The following is a 19,269-nucleotide window of genomic DNA, read 5'->3' on the forward strand; positions in this document are numbered from 1 at the left end:
TGCTGCCGCGCCCCCCTCCCCGCTGGCCAGACTACAGCTCCCAGCATGCAAGGCGGGGCACGGTGGCGCGCCGGGCGTGGTGGGCCGGAGCGCGGCATGCTGGGAGCTGTAGTCCCCTTCCCCCGCCGTCTCAGCGCCCTCCGCTATCATGGCCCTCAGGGTCTCTGCTCCTGTAGAGTTTCGCAACGACGTGCTGTGGGCACACGTGAGGGTGGCAGGGCTGCCCTGCCCGCTGAGTAACAGCTGAGTAACCCCCGGTGGGGAGCAGCCGCCGCTGTGGGGTGGAGCTGGAGAGAAGAGGGGCAAGGACCGCTGCGAAGCTGTAAAACGATTTAAACACGAGTATAGTACAACATGCAGTACTCCACGGTGTCAGTTTTTATATTTGCTGTATTAGACTATGACAAATGATTTTTTTTTTTTATTTACAAGATGATTTTTGCATGGTTCATGTCAAGCTGCTTTTGGGTAGAAATTAAAAATTTGTAAAAATGCTGAAAACAAGCACTTTAAAATCGTTTTCATTAGTCAAAACTTCGTTGTAGTATTTAGTCTGATGATACAGAATACATTAAGTTTTTTTTATATTTCGTACTGATTTATTGAGGAAAGGGAGTAGTATATGTAAATGGACAGTTGAAGTAACTTTTTCTGGCCACTGTATTTTTCATAATTTTAGAACAAATAGATGTCACATCTGTCACACCTAGTTTTCGATCATAGGGAAGGAGAGAGTGAAAGCTCTTCTGTGCTTTCAACACACAGTCATTTTCTTGACTTTGAATTAGTTATTGAACTGAAGTAAATTAGATAAACAGAAATTAATACAATACCCTACCTACTTCAGAAGAGACTATGGCAGGATTTCACTTGGATAGACTGCACAGTGAGGAACTTCCTTTAACTGCTTGACTGCCTATAAAATTTTGGCTTCTACACTTATCTCTTTTTTGGCTGATTTCTTGATGGGGCTTATGTGATTGTGCTATCTGTTGGCCTGTCTGTCTTCTCCAATAATAAATTTCAAACGTGCTGTCCACTTTCTCTTAAATTTCACAGAGGAAAAGAAGTCTTACAGACGTTAAATTCCTACCAGTCTTTAAGAAAAGTCAGTGCCTGGATTTGCACTGACAAGAGTAGTAAGACACAAATTTGTGCTTGCAAAATGGGGCGGGTTCATTTAGCTCAGACTCCTGTCCCATTCCAAGCTGCAGCAGGCAGCAGGGCAGCCGGCTCCTGTGTGTGGACTCATCAGCCAGCACACATGGCCCCAAACTAGGCAAAACACGTGCTGCTGTTTGCCCAGCCAAATGGGATGTGTCACGGGGAAAAGAGTACTCTTGCTTCAGAGCAGGATTAGGAGATGCAGGACACAAATCTATAGGAAACTTGACCTCATTAATTCTGCTGCACAGAACACCCTGTTATTCCATTTAAGTGGATTACTTAAAACCTGGATATAAATTGTCAGAATTTAATATTTAAATTACTTGTTTTTAGAAGATGAAATGTACTTAATATTTCTCTTGTCTAGACAAAGTCTTATTTTATTGAAACCCACCCAATATTGCTGTAAAGATTGCTTTTCTTGCACAACACTTTGAATCTCTATATTTTACTTTCTTCCTTTGGCATTCTCTCCATTACCATGTCAAAACCACCTTGTTTGTCTTCATTTTCAAGATTTGTCCTCACCTTACCTGACATCGCTTAATATCAAGAAATTTGCCTGTTCCCATCTCTGAACAGCCCTGAAAATACTTAGCTATTCTCCTTGAAATCCCTCCTTTTCCACGATGTTTAGAGAAAACTGCTGTACTGACATAGCAAATTGATTGCACTAGTCATTGTTAGTTTATTTGCTTGTAATCCTCATCTCTTGTCTTAGATTGTAAACTCTTTGTAGAGAGCGCCATTCCACTTGTTCACCATGCATAGCAATTGTTTACATACTGTCGGTCCGTGACCAGGACTCTTAGGCATTCTTGCTGTACATATCATTAAATAAATAAGTTGGTGACTAAGTAAATAAAAAAGTAATTATCTAGTTTTACACACCTGGGGCCTTTCCATCTCTCATCATGCTAGTCTTCCACTAGCATTCACTAGTATTTATCCTGTCTTCAGAAAAGAATCAAGACATATGTTCCCTCCACAGCTTGAACCCATGTTGTTTGCACCTTCCAAGTATAGTCAATAGCTTGGTTTGTGATATCACTTCAACTCCACAATAGTTACACTATTTGTACCAAAAAGTACTATCCCTTAACTTTCACTGAAAGCTGAGAACCTGCAGGAAATAGCATGGTCTGCAGGGAATCTTTCAGAAGACCTCAAATATGTAAAAATGGTTTTCTCCTACATTCAAATTCCTACTTGACTGCTAATGACTAATCCTTTGCCTGGTTTGCAATAAACCAAGGAGACACTCACTGCTCTGCTGAAAGCTCCAGTGAATACAATATCATGGTCAGGAAAGAATTAATTTCTGCATCAGTAGTGAACCAAACAGAGGAACCAAGAGTTCAGTGGTATGGCCTGCAGTTGCTGGCAGCAACTCTTTAGGACGAGGTACTGCCTGAATTTATGCTTCGGTTGCAATCCTTCCTTGGGTCACAGTAGGAAATCACAATGCAGGAACAACCTGGGCAAGGCCCGTCTGCTTCCACCCATTTCTGAGGCAGGGAGAAGCCAGGCACCCTGGAACTGACCTGCACCAGCAGCTCAGCTAACTTAAACTGGCAACCACATGTTAGTTGTTATAGCTGTCATCTTGTGCTTGTTTCCAGGCACAAGCAGGTCAAGTGGGAAGGTAACAGTCTCTTTATTTAAATCTGTGGGTATATATGCTCTTGAGATTGGAAAACTAACATATAACTAGTCAGACCAACTGTGTGAAAATGGCATGTCTTTTTGTGTTGCCTGGGAGAATTGAACCTCTGGGATTGACTCCTTCAACGTCCTTTCAAAACCAAATGCAAGAATCATGATTCCTCTCTTTCCCTTTCAGCCATCATCACTAAAATGGCTGGATCATAACCCACCATAAGCTTTCTTCTCACCAGAAAGCAAGTATGGATTGGAGAGCTGAATACAGAACAGAACTTCGTGGTGCCAGACAGACCCAAGCTACAGAACCTTTTCAAGGTAACAGTTTCCCTGTTCTAAACTGATCTGTGGAAAGCTGTTTTGTTTTTTTTTTTTTAATTCAAAATGATTTGAATTGCTTAAATGAAAAAAAAAATTAACTGTCTCTACTGAAGTGTGGAAGGGAGATGGCAGGCATTTTAGCAACCCCTGAGCACAGATATATTGAGGGCAGTAACAGAAGAAAATAATGTGAGGCTGGATCCATAAGAAGCAGGCACAGGGCTATCTTCACAGTCAAAGGTCTGACTTTCTCATTTTCACACGTCTGCCTGAGAAATTAAATGAATGCATACTAAAAAAAAAAAAAAAAAAAAGACAAACACCATCTTCAACAGAGCTTGAAATTAAGTTTGTGCAAGAGCCTCTGGATGTCCCAGGGGAGGGTGCTTCCCCTCCCTCCGAGTGTAATTTCACCTCCAATCAGTCTTGAATGTGATGAGAGACTGAGAGAGTACCTCACACCATTTAATAAGATTCATTCTTATTTGCCTTTCTCTTTCCCCCCCCAACCTCCCCCCTTCTCCTGGGACCTGCACCAGTTCCCTGTTGAAAATGCAGCAGAGTGGTTGGGAAGCTCAGCCTTAAAGGTGCATGGCAAACGGAGGGAAGGACCAATGCGCTGGTGTAACAGAGTGATACCCAGCAGGGTGGTCAGGCAGTATCAGACAGTGTTACTTATCTGCTGCTCTCCACATCAGCAGGGTTTCTATCAAGGAAAGAGGAATATAGCGTTAATCCTTGCTAAAGGCACTGTAGAGGCTTTCAGCCACCATGGCCAAGCAGAGCTGTCCCTGTTTTTGGGGGGATAACTGTGTTTTCTAGCAGAGCGGAGATTTCAGGTACCTTGAGCCACTGCAGTTTTTTCTCAGCGTTTCTCAGAGCCTTTGCTTGTACACCCCAAGATGCACCTTAAATGATACCTTTGCAAATGTGATTGTTATGACATAAGACATGGGTTTGGCCTGTCATCTAATACACTAAATTCTTAGCAATGCTTCCTCAAAAGAGTCTTAGAAGTGCTTCCATTTTCTGAGGGGTAGGTGCCTTATGGTTGTTGAAAAACCCAAAGTTAGAGATAGTTGATGGCATGTACCTTGGCCAAATGACAGAGTAAATCAGTGACAGCATTAGAAACAGGACCTGGGTCTACTAGCTTCTCCCAAGCTCGTGAATTAGCCCACAGTGAGGTCCCATCAAATAGGCCTATCCATTTTTCTCCTGCCTGAAGAGAGTAGAATCAAGAGACCAGAGGTGCTTCTCTATCTGATCCTATTGACATCTAGTGCTCTGGTGAGGGTTTATGCGCTTTTCCCAGTGGGCTGTGGCTAACTAGGGACCGGCAGGAGCAGGAACTGGTAACAGCGTGTGATTCATTAGGAAGACAAGACCTTATAATGCCTTAGCCTACTCTTCCTTACCCTGTTGGTGCTGCTTCTGGATGTTTCCCTCTCTCCCCAGGACATGCAATTGCACAGGGCCACAAACTATCGCCCTGGCTGCTGCTCACTGCCACCTGTCCTAAGCAACTGATCCAGCAGGAGGAAGGCAGCTGAAAAATGTCTCTTGAGGTGTTTCATGGCCTCCAGGACCACTCGGGGAGACTTTTCACATCGCACACTGACGAAACGGATACGTGACCATGGATCAACCTTTGCTGAGACCCTAGAGAGGGGATGTGTCCCCGCATTCCTGTGGGGGATCCCTTATGTCTTACTGTCATGCTGCCAGGAGCTTGTCCTGGCTCTTCCCAGGTGGAAGGACAGGGTGCAGGAGCTGGCTGGCCCAACAAAGCTGGAGTGGGTACACAGCTACCTGCAGAGCAGACTTAAATAACATTACCCTGCAAAAATTAGGTAGTCTTCGCTCACTGTCAGCAGCAGCAGCCTTGTTTAGGTATGACTTGGCCATACAGCTTGTCATTGCATTAAGACCCTTGTGATGGAAAACTGCCCTATGTTTTGACCACCACCCACTTCTGAGTTTTGATCAGCACTTTACGGAGCAGTCTCAGTCGGGATTGTCATCACGTCACTCAAATGACCAGTTGTGGCTAGAGATGCCATGGGACTGTGTAGTTTAGACAAAATACCCATGTTCCTTTCTGTCTCTTTCCTTCACCTCCATAATTCAGGCAACCTCTTCCAAACCCATGTAGCATTTGGGTCAGATGAAGACTGGAGACAATATCCTTGAAAGGAGAACAATTAAAACTGATAACATTCTTCATTACAGAGTCCACTGTTTTCCTGGAAAAGAAGTAAGCACTTACACTGCATGATAGACAGTGGTGCCATATTGTACTATTTGCATCATAATTAATAATGTTCTAGTACCATTCAATATAAATAAATAACCATTAAAATTATTTTCTTGACACTCTTTTCCTTGTCAATAGTATTTTCTGCAACAGGAAATGTTAGTAGTATTCATTGGTTGGTGAATTGGATGAATCTGAGAGAACATGAATATCAGACACTAATATGCTAATAAAAACAGGAGCTGTGATGCCTTCTCTTGTTTTAAACAACTTAGGGTTGATCTGCAGCTTCCCTCCCTATTGTACCCCTGTTTTTGCTTACCCTGAAACCTGTGGCCCTCACTGCTGCTCCATTCTTGGGCTCTCCCACCAAGCTCTGCTAGCAAATAGCTGTCTTAACTTGTGATACCTCTTACTCATCTGCACTTAGCTGATGCATCTGGACTGGCAACAGTCCTTGCTGTCCTTAGTCTGCTCTACAAAGAAGGAGTATTTGTGCTGAACAGGTCCAAATGTCTGCTAGCCTGGAATAGTAGTTGTGTACATCCACACTGCCCGTACAAGGCTTTGGGTCTGCACAATTTACAGAGTGGTGAATTTCTTGATTCACAGAATTTCCTCCCCTGCAGGGCTCCAGGGTCAGGCTGGGTCAGGAATAGAAATGGTGTGAAGGGTCTAGTCCTGAGAGCAGGCTCAGACCTGCGCTGAGCTGACAGTGTAGCACAGCTCACGGGAATCCAAGTTCCCAGTGGGAAAAATAGGAATAACGATTTCACTTTCTTATAGGAATGCAGAGAGAAGAAATCCCTAAAAAACATGTGTTGGAAGGTATCCTTTACAATGGTAATAGACTTTTGCTACAAACTTCCTCTAGCAGTGCCGAAACTCTACGTAGGACCTGCATGAAAATCTCAAAAGCTGGATTAAAGGCCAAGGAATCGGTCACCATATCCGCTGCTTTTCATACGGGCAGTAACCTTGCCCATCTCAGAGGGGAAAATGGAAGATCCTAAATAACTCCTTTATTCCCTCTGTCTTGCTCATTCATTAAAATCACCAAGAAGGTCACTTTCTTGTTTTAATGCAGGGTGGGATCAGTGAGCCTGCCAGTCAGTTGGCAGGGATGGGTGGGCAAAGCCCACCAGAAGGCAAAGCCTGTTATCTTATGCAGAGGTCGGGACATAAAGCTCTGACAAATGGAGAAGAAAAAGTGTTTTACAGAAGCCAGTCTTCCTTCCTGCTATCCAGTTCCAACATGCCAGACCCTTGTAAAAAATAGTAAGGACTATTTTCTAGGGTCCAGAGAAGACACAGCTTTCATGGTACATTTAGTATTCCTTTGTGCTGAGATGACTGGCAAGGTAGCTTTTTCTCCTGGGTGTGCTTATCTCTGGCGTGAGCCTCACTACACTCAAATTAAGGGCAGCCTCCATTTCTCTGTTTGCTGCCTATTCTTTGATTTCTCATGAATTCTTCTCCAAGAGGTTGTGCCTTACTCCCTTTCCCCCTTCTTGTACTCTAATCCCCCTCCCATAGCAGGATGTGCTGCTACTAGTTCCACAGGAGGGAACATGGACCAACTCTCTCTCTCTCAGATATCCTTTGAAGAGCCCTCTTCTTGGAAGCTTCCCAAGATCCTGTGGGGACTGTCTGCTGAGTGAGCCAGTCCTTTGCATGTTTTCACCTTGCTATGACTGCTCAGGAGCCAGAAACTTAGTGCCACCTATGTCTCTTGCATAAAGGAATGGTAGTTTCCCTTGCTGTACTCACCTCCTTGCTGTGTTTCTGATTATTTTGCCAGTTTAAGACACCATTGTAAAGAAACCCCAGGGAACATGAAACATATGACATTCAGCAGTGAATGCAAAGCTCTACTATTCTTCTGTGAGAATTTGGGGTGAGGGGGGAATTATTCTTTCTTCATGAATATGTTAGATGAGCTAAGCTAAAATGCAAAACAAAACAAGGAATAGACAGAAAAGAATTGTAGTATAAATAAATCAACAAATAAATAAGTCTCCTGCCAGCCCAGATTTTCTTGGGTGGGGAATGGTTCAGCTACTCATAACTTTCCCCCAGCTATGAAAATTCTCAATGTGTTTTGAAAGCCTAAAGCCTTGTTTCTCATGGCTTGAGTGAAGATGGTTTTCAAGATGTGCTTACAGGGATTTCTGGGTCATTCAAGGTATCTTCCTGGAAGTTGGAGCGACACCTGCCCCTCTTCTACATGATACAAACAATTGTGCTTTTAATCCAGTGCATCCTCCAGTCCTTATTTGCTACCTCCTCCTTTATGGGCTGCCTTTACCCTCACTGTCCCCCTGTTTTATTAAGGGAAAAGGAAATTGTTCTGGATGACAATGTCTCTTGTCTCTGTTCACAGGACCAAACATGCCTTTCAAAGTTCACCTGAAAAGCTTTGTCACATTTGCTACTTCAGTTGTCATTTATGGTGCTCAAGAATAGTTTCTTGATGGTGTCTCTCCACGTTCCTCGATGTCCTCAAAGGAGATTAGCACAGGCTCAGGATTCCTCTTCTCTGAGCACTTCTCACTCACCTCCACTCCAGAGAGGTGTCTCTGTCTGTGGAAATTGAGGAAACAACTCTATATATCTGATTTGAGGCTACTGAAGTGCCTGATGGCGCTGCAGTGGGGTTCCAGGCTAGAAACAAAACTGCCAAGTCCACCCATCTTTTTTCCTGCTTTCTGGTCTCTCCAGTGGCACATGGAGGCATGGCTTTTGAGGTACGATACTTGCCAGGTCTCCCTGAGATGGAGAGCAACTTCATCCAGAGGGCTGTGGGTCTGGGGATCTGGTATGGCATTTTCCAAAACAACTGTAATTTAGGGCAGTTCCATTCTCAGCTGAAGCAACAAGCTGAGGTGTAGGCACCGGATCCCTACTTGGTACCTACACACCTTTCTGAACTCCCAAACTGAGAATGAGGTGCTTCAGCACAGTTCCCTCCCCAAAACTGAAGGCTGAGCCATGTAGGTATCTGAGTGTATCCTTGGGAGGGAGAGCCTCTCTTAGGCTAGCTTTGTTTTTAAGCTGTTTTGAGAGCATCTCATTCTCAGGCTGACAGATGTGCTTCTGTGACAACTCTGGCTCCTGAATCACTGTAGCTCACCACAGCTGTACAGCTATAGTTTCACAATCTGCCAAGAGAGATCTTCAGAAATCTCACAGCCACCCTGGATTTCAGCCTTTACGCTGGCACAGCAGAGAATGAAGATCATGTCTAATAAATTTCCCGTTTAATGAATGAACACAGGGCCCACAGGGGAAGGAAGCATCCCTCTTCCAGGTGGGAAATGGGAGCCAGTGCATGAAGTCAAAGGTAAAGATCTGTAGGATCACAGGGCACCACATCAGCTGTGTCCCTGTTTGTTACCACCTTTTGGGCAGTGGCAGCTGATAGATGTGGCCACATTTGGGGGCATTTATCATCCTCCAGCGGTGGAGCAGAGTGCTGGGCAGAAGAGGCAGCGTGCACAGCTGTTGTGGTTGCTGACGAACTTCTGGAATCAACAGTGCCCTGTGCCTCTGTCAAAACAAACACAAGATGGGGTGAGGAAGGGAGGTAGGTCTCAATGTCTTATCCGCTACATCATGGCAAGAGATGCATTTTTAAGAGTGCTGTCCTTTGGCTCAGGTAAACACCAGGCATCAGTAACCAGGTTCCTCAACCATGCTACCATCTCAGGTTAGGGTTATGGCTGAAGTGCTGTTTGTTCTATCTATACCACAGAGTTTGGGGGTGGGATATTTTTCTTTATGGATTAGTAAAAGGTTTTGAAGGTTTTTTTTTTCAGTAAAATCATTATTTACCCCCTCTGATATTTTTTCAAGGAAAAGCAAGATGATCAGATCTGAGGATCCCTGTTTAGCCTGTCTGGAAGCTCTGGAAAGCAGGGGAATTTCTTTCACTGTCTCCAGATATCACAAGGCAGAAGGAGCCATGCTAAACTGAGTGAGTTCTTCTCTCTCAAATGCCTGTTATAGGTGATAACAATAAGAACAGCTAGTTTTTAACACCACTTTTCAGTGATACATTTCAGCATTTAACAATGGAAAAATACTAAGCGAAACTAGTTCCCCTCTCCTGCTCTCAGAAACCAACGTTTTTGTTTCTATGGGGGGGATCCCAATACACAGTGTGCAGGGACATATGCTGTGATGGCTTTGGTTGATCTGTGGCCCTTGTTGTAATACAGACAATCCTAAGGATTTCACACACCCCCAACATTCCCCTTCCTACCCTGCATGTCCCCACAGCGTTTTTCAGAGAACAGACTTATGGCCACTTGCTAAAATATCTCCACAGTGAAAGTCTTAGTTTGGCTGAATATGGGCTCAGAGACCTCCTTTTTGCCCATCCTGCTCCTCTACTTTGCATCAAACAGCTGGATAAGCAGCTGAAGATCTCACTCACTGTCTGTAATCTCAACACATTTCAGATCCTCCCTAATGTTTCTTGGGGCAGAGAAAAGCAGAATTTCTAGTGCATAAAGGTAAAACACTTTCATTAAATTTTGAGCTCTTTCTGTTGTCTCTCATGAAAAGCAAAACTGTGGCATGTGTCTTATTGTTTCCTCTTTTCCGATCTTCTCTGATTTGGAGTGTATAGTTCTTCTCTCATAGATTCACAAACACTGCAATGGTTCAGCTAAACACAGCTAAGAGCAGTGGGAATGCAGGTGAGAAAAAGGGTGAACTCCAAATGGGGGGATATAACTGCCATTTATGCAGTATCCATTAAAGCCTGATCTTTGCAGTTTACATGATCAGCGCATCCCTTTACATTGCATCTGTGGCAATCCAGAGAGTATGCACACATGCCCAGAAGCCATGAGAGTGGTTGAACTAAGGGGTTAACAGAGCACCAAACCCTGCACCAAGCAATGTCTGCCTGGCTCAGGCCCCCAGGTGTTAAAAGGGAAAAAGGCCTCTGGGAGGTCTGGGACTTGCCTGGCCTGATCTGACCCAAAATGAGGACAAGTTCTCAGGAGGAAAGACAGAAATATTCTCACAATTGTAGCTACAACACAGAACATCCCTAAGGGAGGAATTTTCCCTGTTTTTCCTCTAGCTTATCTAGATCATGCCTGCAAGATTCTGAAGCTCAGCAGTCTTGATATTAGGGACTTCCAGAGCACAGTCATCAGCAGGGATGTCAATTTAAAACTTTAAGGGAGAACATGGTGATTTTGCTTGACTGCCCAAAGCCTCTCTCAGCTGAATCCACTAGGCTTCTCAGGGCAGCACATTCACACTCAAGGCATTGCTTTGGGGTTGTCTCCTGGAGTGGGTACTACATACCCAGTTGGCAGGTCAGGGCAGGTGCCCCACATGGAAGATGATGATACAGAAAGGGCTGTGGGTCAAATTCTGACCTGAAGGAAGCCATTCCCATGAGAATTCACTGTAGGTGAATGGCATATCTCATGGAGGATGGTCAGTGTTTGGCCAGGAGGGAGTGAGGACAAAAGAGCAGACACATAGTACATTTATAAAATCATCATGCCCACACTCTGCATCTGTAATGGAGTACTTAACTCCTCCTCTGATAAGTAGGCAAGCAGGCCTAATACGTCTAACTTTTTTAGTTTGCTCATCCTGTGTGAAGTAAGTGGTACCCCCCCAACAGTTAACTGGATCCTGAGCAGAGCTGAGCTTGGGAAGTCATAGCTTTACTTTACTGCAGACCCAGCATGAATGAGTATATAAAATGATCACGTTTCTGCTAGTGGATGTCACTCAAGCACAGGCCGAGAGCGGTGCTGTTGCCAAGTGTGGGTGTCTGGCATCATTTTAGTTTCCCTAGGATATCTGAGATATTCATGGAAGGCTGGCAGATATGATATAGGGTTTATGCCCAACAGGAGGGCCAGGTAGGATACACCAGGGTCCCTACTCCTACCCCTGCAATGTGCAGGAGCCAGGGTTGCTTTTCATTCTTTGCATGGCTATCACTCAGAGGTGACAAGATGATGTGGAAATGCTGTACACAACTACAAGTAATACACACGCTGGATCAGTGCAGAAGTTGAAACATTCATGACTGTGTGTAAAAAAGCTGTCATTCTTGTTCCACTGGTAGATCTGAGCTGAAGTGTATGTTGGGGACAGGACTGAAAACAGCTCTGGAATATCTTCCAAAATAGGAGGGGTAAATGCCACAGGGTACAGGATGCTGAATGTGCCATTCCAGGAAGACCTGGATCCTCCCAAATTAGATGCCTTTATTCTGGGATTTGTGGGCTAGGATTCTGCCAAAGACAAACATTGAGATCAGAGGACAGGGCAGTTGATATAAAGAGGAGGTCATAGCCATCAGGTCATGCTGGGTTTGAATAGCTGGCATAAGATATACTCATCTGCCTTGATCTGCTGTGGTGTCAGAGTGGTGTTGCCAAGTGCACAGCAATGCAGAGAGCTCAGCTACAGCCTACCATATAGGCGGTACACATTTAGAGGTCAATGTCTCTATAGCTCCTCTGGAGCCTATTTTTCATCACTCTTAATTTCTAAGAATGTATCACTGATCTCTGATACATTCCTGCCCTTGCCTGTGGTGGTGGCTATAAACCCTTCCCCCTGCTGAACTTTTCTCTGTGGACCATACAGGCACTCCTAGTGCCTTCACTATTTCTTCTCAACAGCAGACATACTCCTTCCTCCAGTAATGTCAGTACTGGAGCCCCTCAGAGTGCAAGAGAGTTTGTATAGGTTACTTTTTGCTGTTTTGAGATGGTATAAGTGTCCCATCAGCCTTTATGTGCTGTCCCATACCATGGTTGTTCATGCAGCACCTCTTACAGGAGAAAAGCTGAAGGCAGACAAATGAATCACAGCAGAGGTGGCAGGCCTGCAGGGCTGCAAGGGAAGAAGCTCATCTGCAGGAGTGTGATGTCTTTCCACACACTGTAGAGCAACTGCCACACTAAAGAGACTTTGGACCTGGTAGGAATCTCTTAAGGGGGATCAAGAACTTCGACTTGTCATTATTACTGAGTGAAACCATGAGATTTTTCTGCCATTTTTTTTCTCATCTTCTTGCAGGCAAAAATTCCATGTGAACTGCAAGAAGGCTTGAATGAATAAGAAATGCAGACAGTAAGGGAGTGAAGGTGAGAATCTGTTTCTTGTGCAAAGGGTAAGATGATAAGGGAATTACTGAGGCTGTCTTGTATATGCAATCCTAGAGGAAGTAATAACACAAATAAGGAAAGCAGTATAGATTATTTGCCTTGCTAAAAGTAATAAATACAAGGATACTCACACCCTGGAGCTGGCTCTCTGCTTACACCTCTGCTCTGGGGTCTGTAAATCCACGTTTGCCTTCATTAACCAAAGTAGGCCTCTCAGTTCTTGTGTGCCAGACCAGCACCTACAGGGAATCACAAAGAGAGCTGAGGGGCTCTGGATGCCATGGAAACGCTGAGAGCAGCAGGTAGGATCCTGAGCAACCCAGGGCTCAGGATTGTTTGAAGTGTGTGATTCAAAGGACTTGACTCAGGACCTGGGGGAGACTTTGTAAGTGCATGAAAGTGGTAAGGAGGACAGATTGTTCTGGACCAAAACCCCAGACTCAACCCTCTGCTAATCCTCCTGGATTTTGGAGAAAAAAATCAAGGTGTGAATTATGCAGCTGAGGCTCTTTATTAACACAATTACAGTGCATAGCACTAAATGTTCCTCGGCACTCATTGAACTTCTCATCTGCAAAGAATTTGACAGGCTCTGTCTATCTCCCTCAGCACGATTCTGAGCTGATGTGCTCTCGTGCAAGAGCAGGCACAATGGAAGGTGAATGGGGCATAGCAGGAGGCTGCAGGAGAGGCCAGAACTGAGCAAGGGGAAGGTATCTTCAGGTCTCTTGTCCTGCTCACCTTTGTGCAGTTGGCTGCTTTTGGCTCCAACCCATCCATAGTCACCAGATCCTTCAGCAAACTGGTTTCCTGGTAGCCTCCTTTAACTCCCTCCAACTTGAAACTGGCTTGAGGCTTCTCCAAGATTAGCTTGATGCTGATGGCAAATCCAGCCATATCAATAGCGAAGGGTCGATTCGGGTCAAAGACAGTTTTCCAGCCCACTACCTTCCCTGCTGGGCTCACTTTTGGGGATTCATATCGCAGACCCCCAACGAAAGCCACTGGCCAGACTGACACCCTCCTTGTGTAGCGCATCTGTGGGCCAGAAAGAAACAGTGCTGTGAGAATTCAGCCCTGTGACGTTTGTCCCAGCCCATCAGTATACCATCCCCTGTATTATTTGGTGCCTGCCCTCCCCTGTTGACTTCCTACACAATCATGCAGCTCTAAGCTGCACACACTCTTCTTCACCTGTGCTATTGCTTGAAAAGCTACAGCCTGCAATGCCATGAGCTCTGTTTTAACACATTCTTCTGCTCTGAACACCAAAATTTGCTGCATTTTATTACCCATGTTCAGTCCCCCAGAAGAGGGAAAACCTTGGTTTCTGATCTCATCTGAACTTTTATAATTTTTCTAAATAGAAGCATGCCAAACGCAACTTCTCCCGGGCCTCTAGCTCCCTGTTATCAACTCCACTCACACCATCTTCACCCTTTTTCAAGTAATTGCCCTCCTTCACTGATGCATCTCCGTGCTTACTTACAGCAACTTCCCCCCTCACCCCACCTTGTTCTACCATCCATGGCTACTTCCTAAGAGGGTGGGGGTTTATTTAAATTGCCTGAAAGGACTTGGAAAGAAATAGGAAAGGATGAACTTAACAGAGATCTAAAAAATTGTGAAAACTGGAAATGTGTTTTGATGCATAACACAGGATTTTGAGTGGTGTATTACAGTTTGGCTTAAATTGGTGACAAGTGAGTATTACTGAAAAATCATCTTTGCCAGTCTTCAATAGACTTGATGTCTCACAAAAGCCAAGTCTCCAGCAGAAGCCTGGGCAAGCTTTTCTGATCCCAGGGACACAGCTCTGTTGTGGTGGTTGGAACTCAGAATACAGAAGGGCAGGAAAAGGAAAAAAGTGGATTAGACAGTCAGTCAACTTTTATAACACTGCTACAACAGTGAAGATTTATGTTTTGGCAGAAGTTTGTCTTTGGTGCCTATTTAATCCAAGTCACTTCTCCCTGAACTTCTACTCCTCTGGGGCATCTTTTCTATGATTCCTATGAAAACAGACCTGGCAAAAGGAGGCTGTAGTTGGTGCAATGCTGGGTGAGTGCCTATGCACATCTGCAGCCTACACCATGGCTGATGCACTCTTTTCTCTTTCAGCCCTTTAAAGAATGGCTACTGAATTTGCATAACCATTGGCTTATAACTGCCCTATTCCCAGCTCCCCTGGAGTGCAGAAAGGGAAGGGCTCCAGGCAGCATGCCAGACCCCTCATCTCCCAGCTGGTGCTAAAAGTGCATTTGGTAGTCCTGTCTCAGAGATCTCTGTAAGTGCAGGCAGGACTTTGCCTTAAGAGGTCCAGCTGTATAGGTTTGCACCTATATTGTGTTTTCTGTCCCATGTAATTTTACGGTTCCTACCTCTTCAAAGAGCTCCAGGCTGTAGGTGTTATCATCATCGGCAAAATACACTACCCCTTCTGGTGGTGCAGTGTTGCTGAAGCTGTTCCTCAGCCAGTGCAGCCCCAGGTTCCTCTGTAATGTCCCCCTTGGGGTGTGGGATGGGATCCAGGACAGGCCCAGCTTCAGACTTTTGGGGGTCTCCACATTGAGGTGGGTGAAGTTAAGCCCTGCCTTCTCCAGCAGGTTGGATACCAGGTTGGTCCTCCGGGGTGAGTCCTCCACCACCACCCAGTGTAGGTTCTGTACGTGTAGGAAGGTGTTGGCCAATCGGGTCAGCTCAGCTTTTTGCACGGGCCGGGTGTAGGTAGGAGTGATAACAAAGATGGTTGGCAAGGTGTCTGACCATGGGGGAGGCCTGGAGTACACATAATTCTGGATGACTTTGGGCATTGCCGCCATGCTCTGCTGCTGCCGCATACATGACGGGAGGCCTTCCTCTCTCAGTGCTGTTGTACCATTGACAAGAGCTTTAGAGGTCACATTCTCATCTGCCTCTTCTGGGGCAAAAGGAAGGAAGGAAGGAAGGAAGGAAGGAAGGAAGAAGAAGAATAAGAAGAAGTAGAAGAAGTAGAAGGAGAAGAAGAAGGATGTTAGAAAACTAATCACTGCAGGGCTATCTCCTCTCCAGGGATGCTGGAGACCTGCCTGGCTGGAATCTGCCTGAGGCAGAGGTTTCCTGGCAACCCTCTTCTCAGAGTGCTCCCTCTCACAGGCACCACGACAGCAATGCTCAGCACAGCAGCCTGCTCTCCCTGAAGACAGCCTAAGGTACATTTTTAACATGCTCCTAAGAACAACTTAGGTGCCTGTTGTAGCTAGACAGAGGGAACCTTCAAGCAAATTTGTCTTGGTTTAACTCATCCCATGAGGGAGAGTCTCCTACTGAGGGCTCTCACCAGCAATCGTCACAGCCACGGGCATGCTGACAGCAGAGATCTTACACTTACTTCTCAGGAGGCTGAGGTAGCGGGTGGTTGGATACTGATGCCACAAGGTTAGGAGAAGAGCCCATGGCAAGGCGATCAGGAGCGTGGTAAGAAGGTTACGTCTCCTCAGCATGCTGCAGAGAGCTTCCGATGCCCAGGCATCTCTCTACCTTCACAGCAGAGAAAAGAGAAAGGCCTCTGAAATACCAGTCACCATAAACACTAGGACAGTGAGATCAGAGACCAAACTAAAAGACTGAATTTGGCTTGCTTAGAGAGAGGCATAATAAATGCTGGACATTATTATACAGCAAAGCATTTGTTGAAGTATAAGTTTACAAGGAGCCCCATTAGGTTGCAGGCCTGGCAATTCCTGTGCTGTTGAATGTAAGCTTTTATCTATTTATGTTGCTATAAAGAACCTCCTGCTGCCCAGAGATGAACCAGCTGTCCTTGACTTAAGGTTGTTCACCTTGCTGAATCTGAGGTCTAAGACGACTGTTACTTGCCCCCATTCCAGATGAGTGTTCATTCCTCAGCCTAGTGGTAAGCATTTAATGTGCTAAATTGGTAGAATTATTTAAAATTGTGTGCAAGATTTGTATTCCTGAATGTGCCAGTGGGAAAAACAAAGAGAAAATATCAGGGGTCCTAAAGATGCCTAGCTTCTCTTTCACACTTGCATTTTTAATTCATTCTCCTTATGCAGATGCATTGATGCAGTCAATAACCACACCATTACCTATTAAGTTTTCCACAAAGCCCCTGCCTCAGTCATTCCACAGTGCTGGTGGTGCTTGCTGAAAGTTTAATTATTCCAGATCTTTTTCCACTGCTGGCTTGCAGTTTTTGGCCACTGCAGCATTTATTTTATATCACAGACTTCAGAATACTTTAATTTCATTCACAGTATTTCTGTAATGTACATGACCAGGAGACCTGAGGAATCACAACAGTTAACATTTGATTTCAATCCCCACATTCCCCATAAGGTGACAGGAACTAAAGGAAAATAAAGAAAATTCAAGGACAAAAGTATCAGGAATAATCAAAAACAAGGGGTGCCTTATTTACAGGCACTCTAAGCTACAGCAATCCTGTATTTGTTTTTTCCCAATTGTTGAGCACTTTTGGCTAGTCAATATGATTAATGAACAGCCAGCTCATCTGGAAATCAGATCTTTGGCTTCTCAAGGTAGGCATGCCTTCAACAAAGTATCCAACATTAATGATCAGTTTGGAAAATACAGACTGAAGTCCTTGGATGTCTGTTACAGACCAGTTGTTCAGGGACATAGCTCAGTAAAGTCATGATGTGACGAAATCCCAGTCCTGGCTCTCCTGTTTGAAAGGCCCTTCCTAGCCTGTGTGCAGTAAGTCATATGAGCATCAGATCTCAGAGGTGAATTCTGGAGGTCCAGCATACATAATACATGTATGACTCTGACACACTGTCAAGAACATTTTCCTCCAGTCTCCAGCTTTTCTTTGGTCTCTCTCTGGGTGCTAAAGCTCCCAATCCTGTTATCACTCCCAAAGCAACAAAAGCAGTGCTTCAAAAAGAGGGATCCACTTTTGCTGCTGCAGAACAGCAGCCCAAGGAAACACCGAGTGGTACAGAGCAAAGTTGCTTGTTGCCATCTGAAGACTTTTTGCTATCACTCCAGGCAGATTGCCTGATGCTTGATTGAGACATGCATTTGCTAGATTTTATTCCCCTCCCCTCCTGGTAACATCTGTGGTCTATTTCCTCTTGGATTCCTTTCTGATGTCAAATATTTCTCCCAGTGGACTTCCTTCCTACTACAGAGATGCTCCCCAGAGGCTAAAGGGAGCATAAAACTTCCATTAACCTCCTACAGAGAGGTTTCCATTGGGAAATTGCAGTCACACTCCCTGGGAACTGGAGAGCTACTGTATGATACAGCCTCCTCAGGCTCACTTGCTCTCCTAGGTTGAAGGGAATTGGAGGGAAGAGGGCTATGGCATCACATTGACACAAAAGAAGGAAAGAGGTTCAAATTGGTTGGCTCTAAATTCCTGCTCTGCCTTGGATTTCCTAGGTGTGCTGCAGGCTGGTCATCTAAAACCAAGATCCTCAAAGTGACACAGGCAAAGGAAATTCCATGTGCAGGATCAGGGCCCAGCAGCACCTCACCTGTCCAAAGAGAAAGAATCGCCCTGCTTCAGCCTTAGAGAATCTGATTTGCAGTGACAGCAGCTACTTGGTACTCCTGGAAGATATCAGGGGGCATAATGCTAAATTCATCATCTGGGATCTTCTTGGGACCAGTCTTCAATGTTTTCAATGACATTTTACTTTGGTTTCCTAACAAAACCAGGATTATGTGATCGCAGGGCTCATCAGTGCCCTACCACCAGTAACTATCAAACTTATTTCAGCCAAATTTGACAGAGGGCTAGCATGTCCCAGCAAGTCTTCTGGCAGGCAAGTAGATGCAAGAAGCCATACTCACATGCCCTAGTAAGGGAATTGCCGCACCATGAGCTCATTTCTTATCAGATACCAACTGCATGATACTTGAGCAATTTCTCTAGGCAACCTACTTCCACTGCTCCCCAGACTAACTGTTCATGGTGGTAATCCTTAATGCTCCTTAACCCCTCACTCAGGAAACAATTTGGTGTTTTTTCCTCTACCTTCAAGCTATGGAAAGCCAATCAAGCAGTGGGTCAAAGGACCTGCTTGGTTGGTGGCCGTACAGAAGTGTTTTGGTGATGCCAACAACAGTCTTCTATGGCAAACATGCTGGCTCTTTATAACTATTTTGCTTTCTGATGGCTGGGTCCTGGGCAGGCACAAGAGGCTCCTTCAAGCTCTGGTGCCAAAGGTGTAGGTAAGCTACACGTTTAAGCTGGATGTAGGGCAGGATGGTGTTACCTACATGGAGGTTGCTTTCCCCCGCAGGAAATCTCCTTCCCTTATCAGAGCAGCAGTACAGAGCAAGGCTTCCTGCCACTCTGAGCCATGAGAACAGGCAGAACCACCAAAGAAATCCAAGCCTGAAAAAGAAAGGAGGGTTCCATGCTACCTTGTAACAGCAGCAGACACCCAGGTTCACCCAGGCCCTGGCTTGGGGTCATCACAGCTCCTTGCCTGCTCTGGGATGCCTGGAATTACAAATGGCCCTGTGCTAGCATCTTCTCAGGCAGCCAGTGTTTTTTCCCATTAATAACAGGCCTTAATTATACAAGCACAGTTTCTATGCAGCGGGCCTGCCACTGCTGCAAACTCAGGTTGATTCTGGAGGGAAGGTGAGGAGGAGGCGGCAGTGGAAGCTGTGTTACCAAGAGAGCAAAGAGGAGAGCGGATCAGAGTTAGAAGAGCTTTAACA

At 45.2% G+C, this 19,269-nt stretch overlaps 1 protein-coding gene and 1 long non-coding RNA gene across 2 annotated transcripts; one reads left to right on the forward strand and one right to left on the reverse strand.

Moving 5' to 3' along the window:
- Positions 1-149: 149 nt before the first annotated feature.
- On the forward strand, positions 150-5,452 carry LOC112960467. Its single transcript, XR_003251757.1, has 3 exons — positions 150-371; positions 3,011-3,147; positions 4,609-5,452. It is a non-coding gene; the product is annotated as an uncharacterized LOC112960467 (long non-coding RNA).
- A 7,264-nt stretch (positions 5,453-12,716) lies between these two features.
- Positions 12,717-16,073, reverse strand: LOC112960466 (galactosylgalactosylxylosylprotein 3-beta-glucuronosyltransferase 1-like). The gene is made up of 4 exons (XM_026054736.1): positions 15,935-16,073; positions 14,946-15,484; positions 13,306-13,602; positions 12,717-12,803 (listed from the first exon to the last, which is right to left on the reverse strand). Exons 1-4 carry the CDS (start codon positions 16,044-16,046, stop codon positions 12,717-12,719), a joined length of 1,035 nt encoding a protein of 344 aa, XP_025910521.1. The 5' UTR covers positions 16,047-16,073.
- Positions 16,074-19,269: the final 3,196 nt, after the last annotated feature.

The sequence above is a fragment of the Apteryx rowi genome, unplaced genomic scaffold (assembly GCF_003343035.1).
Source record: "Apteryx rowi isolate R43461 unplaced genomic scaffold, aptRow1 scaffold_961, whole genome shotgun sequence".
NCBI lineage: Eukaryota > Metazoa > Chordata > Aves > Apterygiformes > Apterygidae > Apteryx > Apteryx rowi.

What these genes read in the sequence shown, in the direction of transcription:
- LOC112960466 (XM_026054736.1), bottom strand. Translation starts at nt 16,046, where the DNA reads ATGCTGAGGAGACGTAACCTTCTTACCACGCTCCTGATCGCCTTGCCA. An exon ending in CTACCTCAGCCTCCTGAGAA is followed by an intron (nt 15,485 to 15,934) that starts GTAAGTGTAAGA and finishes CTTTTGCCCCAG; the next exon opens with AAGAGGCAGATGAGAATGTG. An exon ending in GCCTGGAGCTCTTTGAAGAG is followed by an intron (nt 13,603 to 14,945) that starts GTAGGAACCGTA and finishes TCTGGCCCACAG; the next exon opens with ATGCGCTACACAAGGAGGGT.